At 36.4% G+C, this 6,586-nt stretch overlaps 1 protein-coding gene across 1 annotated transcript in view; it reads right to left on the bottom strand.

The window, feature by feature from the left end:
• LOC107744317 (sugar phosphate exchanger 2-like) overlaps positions 1 to 6,586 on the bottom strand; it is a 12,631-nt gene that overhangs the window by 3,868 nt on the left and 2,177 nt on the right. The window contains exons 4-12 of the mRNA XM_016557887.1: positions 5,618 to 5,696; positions 5,394 to 5,529; positions 4,877 to 4,953; positions 3,720 to 3,886; positions 3,340 to 3,377; positions 2,266 to 2,403; positions 1,737 to 1,827; positions 1,572 to 1,634; positions 1,379 to 1,464 (exon numbers count right to left, since the gene is read on the bottom strand). Coding sequence (XP_016413373.1) covers positions 1,379 to 1,464; positions 1,572 to 1,634; positions 1,737 to 1,827; positions 2,266 to 2,403; positions 3,340 to 3,377; positions 3,720 to 3,886; positions 4,877 to 4,953; positions 5,394 to 5,529; positions 5,618 to 5,696 — 875 coding nt within the window. The remainder of the gene's footprint in view (positions 1 to 1,378; positions 1,465 to 1,571; positions 1,635 to 1,736; positions 1,828 to 2,265; positions 2,404 to 3,339; positions 3,378 to 3,719; positions 3,887 to 4,876; positions 4,954 to 5,393; positions 5,530 to 5,617; positions 5,697 to 6,586) is intronic.

The raw sequence follows: 6,586 nt of genomic DNA, 5'->3' as shown, positions 1-6,586 counted from the left end.
CCTGACGCTGATATTACAATAGCCAGTCTTAACAGTTTACGTGATCTGGCTCTTGATTTTATTAATGTTATTTTTTTATTTCTTTGCCGGGAGACATATATATCAAACATGCGCGCGGTAAGAGCGTCTACGGTAATTCACGTTGGCCAAGACACACAAGGAAACGCGTTGTGAAAAAAAAATATCACCGGCAATCACAGACATTTGCATTTGGACGGGATTAGTTTTCTCAGAGGATCACTGAGTTTGCTGAAAAACAGCAGGTAATTTGCTCTGGAATTATTACAGAGGTTGTGTGAGAAAAACACAGACGTGGCAGATTCGGACGGGATTAAAATCACCAAGTACGTCTGTGAAACACAAATTTCTCTAACGACCCCCTGTAAAACTAGTCCCGTCCGAATAGGGCTTAAGAAGCACAATCTGTTACGACAAACATTTACGGAGAGACATAACTGGACATAACCACTGCATATTAAAACTGGAATAAACTCCCAAGTCTAAATTTTACGGTCTATAATGCTGGGAAAGAACATGCATCTGTTTTAAAGGGGTCATGAACAGCCTTTTTTAAAATTATTATTTTGTACTGTTCTCTGAGGTCCACTTCTAATGTTATCAAGATTTTTCAAAATCAAAACACATCATAATTTAGAAGCTATTTTCTGTCCTGTTTTAACCCCCCTCATCAGAACGCACTGTATGAATAGGCGTGGCGGATTGTAGACTCGGAAGTAAACAACCACCGCTATGATTGACTAACAGTTGTCAATCTGCAGTAAAATGAACTGAACAAAGGACCAAGTTCTTACGGACGTGGTCTGGATCTTCATTAAAAAAGTTAATCCACTCTTTCCTAATGTTAGGATCAGAAGGAAGGCAATGCAAAGACTTGGCACTGTACAGTGTCTTGTTGTCTTCAGAGCCATCTTTATCGTTTGACTTCTGCATAGACCTGCGTTCGTCTCTCTCGTTATTTACACTAAATGTGCGAATCAGTGGGCGGGGCTAAACAGGCAGTGCTGTAGAAGCAGGCGTTGATCATCTTCTGTGGAGGCAGTGTTTAGCCACACTATTACCGTCATAAAGTGCCACATTCCACAATCTGTTGTTTTGGCAGACTGACTTCAATATAAGCTGTTTTTAGACTAACAAGAAAGTTTTGAGTTCTGAAACTTACAGGATGTTTTTATAGTACAATGACCACTTATATGTCAAACGATCAAGGGAATTTTGATTTCTCAGTTCATGACCCCTTTAATAACACTTTTACATACTCTTAATAGATGAAATCAATCTGCAATATCTTGATGAAACAGATGTTTGGATTTTGGAGCAAAAAAAAAACAAAAAAGGACAAAAGAAGAGTTCGACTCACCATAGGAGCAGCAATGATCAACATGGCACAGCAAGTAGTGGCTCTGCCTCCACTGTAGTCTGATATCAATCCAGCCAGGATGCCACCTAACACAGATAAAAACAACCTTATAAAACCACCATTCTCAAGAATCACACTTAGATATTTCTTATGGCTAAAATAATTAAAATATTCTAAAATACCACATGCTTACCCACAATTCCTCCAACATCAAACAACGTAGATAGGTCCCCAGCTTTTTTAGGATCAAAATGAGCTAATGAAGAGAGCAGACCCAGTGACTTGTTGGAATTTGAAGGTAATTTTTTGACAGTTCAAGAGTGAGTGAACATGAGAGAATCTGAAGAATGTTTCTTACCGACATTAGCGATGTATAAAGGAAGCCAGTAGAGGAAGGTGTAGCTGACCAGCTTCGCAAAAAGCAAACACAGAGAGAACTCCACCACACCCTGCAGCATAAACATGGCACGTTTTGCAATAGTGACATTATGATATTTACTTCTGTCCTGGCAACAACTGAATGCAACTGTTACCGTTCTGTCGGTTCTTTTCTGACGTTACTCATTAGGGATGAATTGCTTATTTTGTAGCATTCCTCATACTTCGCATAAAGAAACAACTGCTAAATATATAATTGTAAATCCAAAAATTGTCGTTTTGGGTCAAAATGACCCAAACAGAGTATTTTGGTTAAAGACCATTAGATAAAACTTTTAATCTTTTAAGAAAAAAAAAATAATTGTTTGGGAAAGCAAAAGCATGATTTGTGATCCAAGAACCCCAGACACTTCCCAGGATTGACTGTTCTCTCAATCTCTTAAAAATAACACCTTATATTCGCTGACTAACAGCTGTGGGTGTAAAACTGAGAATAACAGGTCACTCACAGGAATCCTGAGTGCGCCGCAGAAGCTGATGGCTTCTGTGTGATCCTCCACCGGCTCTACAGCTGTGGAGGTGTTAGTGCTGAAGATCTCCTCATTACTGGATGAGTTCCTCAGTAGAGGCTCCTGCTCCACACTCTCCTAAACACATTAGAGCCTGTTAGTGTTACATCAATGAAGGTAAAACTGTGTCTGTTAAAAGAAGAACAGTAAGTGACAGTACTTTCAGTACATATTGTAATCTCACAGCCTGCAGATTTTGGCCATCACAGAGTGCATGATGGGCACAGACTCACAATTTTTTTTTTTAGCTTCAGTCAAAGGAGCTGATTTTAGAACACAGACCGTTTTTATTTGCCATGTGTCTCCTATCAATGAGTCGCGTGTTTCTGTGTGAATATATTGTGTTTAGAAGGATTTGACAGTCTGTCAGTGTGTGATCCTCACTCGTTTAGTTTTTCCTATGTCAGCAAGTATATGATGGCTAGAGTTTAAAATCTGTTCAGATTTTATAAGTTGTCCAGCCTTTAACCATTGAGACCAACATAGTTAATCACATAGAGCAACAGAGTTCAACAAACAGCGTTATCATAGTTCTTCTCACTCTTGCAGTTCGTTACACAGATCGTGCCTTCTTTCTGTTCACAATTACTTCTGCTTTCAACTCTCAGGTCCTTTCTCAACCAAACTCACTACAGTGTTGTGAACTACAGGTGCACAGAATGACAATGTTACATTCACTGGCTCAATTCTCCTGTTGCAAATAACAGGCCAAATTTACTGCAAATATTTTAGTTTGCTTTCAGTTTGGCAAAAATTTTTTTTTTATTGATTGTAACCAAATGGCAGTAAATGAGTCTTAGCAAGCCTTTTCACACAATCAATTTGCAAATAATGGCAAAATAATTAAATCTGTGTTTGAATGCAATTTCAGTGCTCATGAAAATCACAGAAACACAAACTCTGCTCACATATGAAATAGCTGGGAGGGGAACACTGCTGTTTAGCTGGTTATGCAGGTAGAAGAGTCATACTGCAAAATATTGTGCATATTTTTTTAATTGTAAGTGAACTCACATGGTGTTGTGGTAGAGTACAGTTCACATCTTCAGGTTCTGTAAAAACAAATTGTTATGACTGAGGTTGCACATTTTTTCCCTGCAAAATCAATCTTGGGTTTGTTAAAAATATATTTTATAACTGCAGATAAAGTTAATATTGTGTTGTCTTTATCTATTCTGTTTCTATCACAGAATAGTAACTAGTAAAATAGTAATCAGAAGTGGTTACAATAAAAAAAAAAACACACCCATCTAGGTTGAAGTAATGGCAAATTTATGTGCATGTAATTTCATGTATAAACTTTGTTTCGGTTTCCCTTCTGTTCCTGATTCTGTAAACAGCCTGTGTGCATAAACAGGCAAATTCCCCATATATATCTAACGTGTGTGACTTACTTTCAACCAAGAACAAAAAGCAGATGACTCCAGCAGAAGCGATGATGATACCAGGCACAATGAATGACAGGCCCCACGCAGATGACACATAGACCCCAGCAATGAGGGAGCCCAGAATGTTTCCTACTGAGGTATGAGAGTTCCAGATCCCCATGATGAAGCCACGCCTGCATGAACAGAGCATCATTCTGAATTTTCGAATTTTGAACGTTGACTTTTGGAACATTACAGTCAACATGAAACCAACTTATTAATACACAACCATTTAAAATTTTGACTTTTATACACACCAAGGTTGCATTCATGTGCTCAGAAATACAGTAAAAACAGCAAGATTGTGAAATATTTCTATTTTAATATATTTTAAAGTGTAATTTATTTCTGTGAAGGCAAAGCTGAATCTTCTGCAGGCATTATTCCAGTCTTCAGTGTCACGTGTGTCTTCAGAAATCATGAAGAAACATTTCTTCTTCTTATTATTATTATTCATCTTAAAATTGTTGTGCTGCTTAATATAATTGTGGAAACTGTAATATGATTTTTAACAGATTTTTTTGATGATTATAAAGTTAAAAAGCATTGTTTGAAATAGAAATCTTTTGTAACACCATACATTACTGCACTGTCATTTCTGATCAGTTACTGATCCCAAACTTTTGCACATGTATCTTATTGTGCACAATTCCTCAATGAAGTTGCTTAAAATAAAGTCTAATAACTTGCTCTGCCTTATACTCTTAGGCCATGCAGACTATTAGAAAACGTTAATAAATAGTTTATAAATAGTGATTTAGGAATTGTTTTGCTAACTAAAGTTGATATCTGGCTTAGTTCTAAAATTAAATACCCAGTTTTTACCATGCAATCAATTCCTGATAGATAAAATCAAGACCTGCCATGCATTTTCTTGTGAAATATCCTGTTTCACTCTGACATTTGTCATATTACTGTAGTAAAACGGGTTCCAATTGTGGTTTCATGTTGATTTAAAAGCACAGTTCATAACAGACAAGTTATGGATTGTGGCAGCAAGTGAGATCATTTAGATCTGCATTTAGTTGTTTTTGTAAAAAAAAACAAAAAAACTGCAGATACAATTCTGCACTGTCAACAGCTCACAAACTGAGCAAGCAGCAAATAACACAACAGTCACTTACTTTCCCTTCCCAAACCAGTTCCCAACACACGCTACCACTGCCGGCCAGCCTGTAGTCTGCACCAGCCCATTTAAGGCCTGTAAAGGAAAAACATAGTAATCAGCAAGTCTGCTGAGCACATGGGTTTGACATGTTCAAGAAGTAAAGTAATCCGCCTGATTCAGTCATGTGTTATCCATGTGACTCACTCCAACATGACTCAAGGTTTACTATGAATTAACTCTGGGCCAGTAAGACTGGACTACAATGGGCTAAGAAAAGAGAAAAAAGATGATGTGCTCATCTCAATCATGCACTGATAAGGTTGTTATTTGATAATATGCAAAAATACTTTAAATTTCACTTTGAAAACTCCTGACAAGAAACGTGCCATTGGAAAAGACTAACTTCAGTTTTTTTTGGTTTCACATTGTGAAATTCTGGGACTCGCTCTCTGGTACTTTAAATGAAGTTTTGATGGACTGACACACCTTTTGGAAATACATTGGTTTAAATGTATAAAGGAGAACTAGCTTACCTGAACTAAGCAGTAATACCACAAAGAGTGGATTTGCCAGTAAAAGCCCAGGCCAAACAGAACAGTGAAAAGGCCACTGAGAATCATCCCTGAGCTCAGGTAGTAACGCAAAGGCAATCGCTCTCCAAACATCCCACTGTCAAACATATTTCAAAACCAGGTGCTATACTTCAAGCAAAACACATTAAGCAAGAAAGTCTAACCAAGAAAATCCAATATCATACCTAAAGAACATGCCAATAGCATAAGCAACAAGGAAGCAGTTGTCCAACACTCCAAACAGGTTCTGGTAATTGTTCTGGTCTGAATTAAAAAAAAGAAATGCATTGATGGGTTAATATAAACTACCACTGAGAGTTGAGACTCAGAAAGGTTTTTTTTTTTTTTTTTTTTTAAGGAATAATACATTTCTTCAGCAAGAAAAAACATTTACAATCTTACAAAAGATGTCTATTTCAAATAAATGCTGTTCTTCTGAATGCTAAACAAAATGTATCAGTTTCCACAAAAATAATAAATAGCACAACTGTTTTCAACACTGATAATAATTAGGGATGCACCGATAGGATTTTTTGGGGCCGATACCGATTTTAACAAACACTTATTGGCCGATTCCGATACCGATATTTGTCACTTCCTCTCTTATTTGAAATTTTGGCATCAAAATAGATAGTATTTTGATCATGTTTTAAATCAGCAAAGTTCAAAAACACCTGCATTAAATTATACTAGCAGTTTTATTGCTGCATCATCAAATAATTTCTAATGAACATGGATTGGATCCATTTAAAATTTAATAGGCCTACATAAATACAACAGAACAAACATACATATTAAATAAACAGTGCTTTTTGGGTAGGTTTAACAGTTTTCAGGTACAGAAATAAAGTAAACAAATGTCAAATAACACTTCACTGTATAAATTACATTTGCTGTATGTTGATGATAATGCAACTGAGAGAGAGAGTTTAATGTGCACCTCTCGTGCAGTGTTTTGTTTAGCTCTTATGGTGATTTTTTTGGAGTGAAAAAGGACGCAATAAACTTTTTATTTATTTATTGAATAAAACATCAGTAAAGTTTTGGTCATCATTCAGATGAGGTCTGCTACACTTATGAAATTTACAAAAGTTATTTAGTCAAGAATAGTGTGCGATCTTTAGTCTTTTGTTATTTGATTAGCATTAAAGTGC

Source organism: Sinocyclocheilus rhinocerous, unplaced genomic scaffold (genome assembly GCF_001515625.1).
Source record: "Sinocyclocheilus rhinocerous isolate Xijiao unplaced genomic scaffold, SAMN03320098_v1.1 scaffold1609, whole genome shotgun sequence".
NCBI classification, from domain to species: Eukaryota; Metazoa; Chordata; class Actinopteri; order Cypriniformes; family Cyprinidae; genus Sinocyclocheilus; species Sinocyclocheilus rhinocerous.
This window is presented reverse-complemented; position numbering and strand designations above follow the sequence as displayed.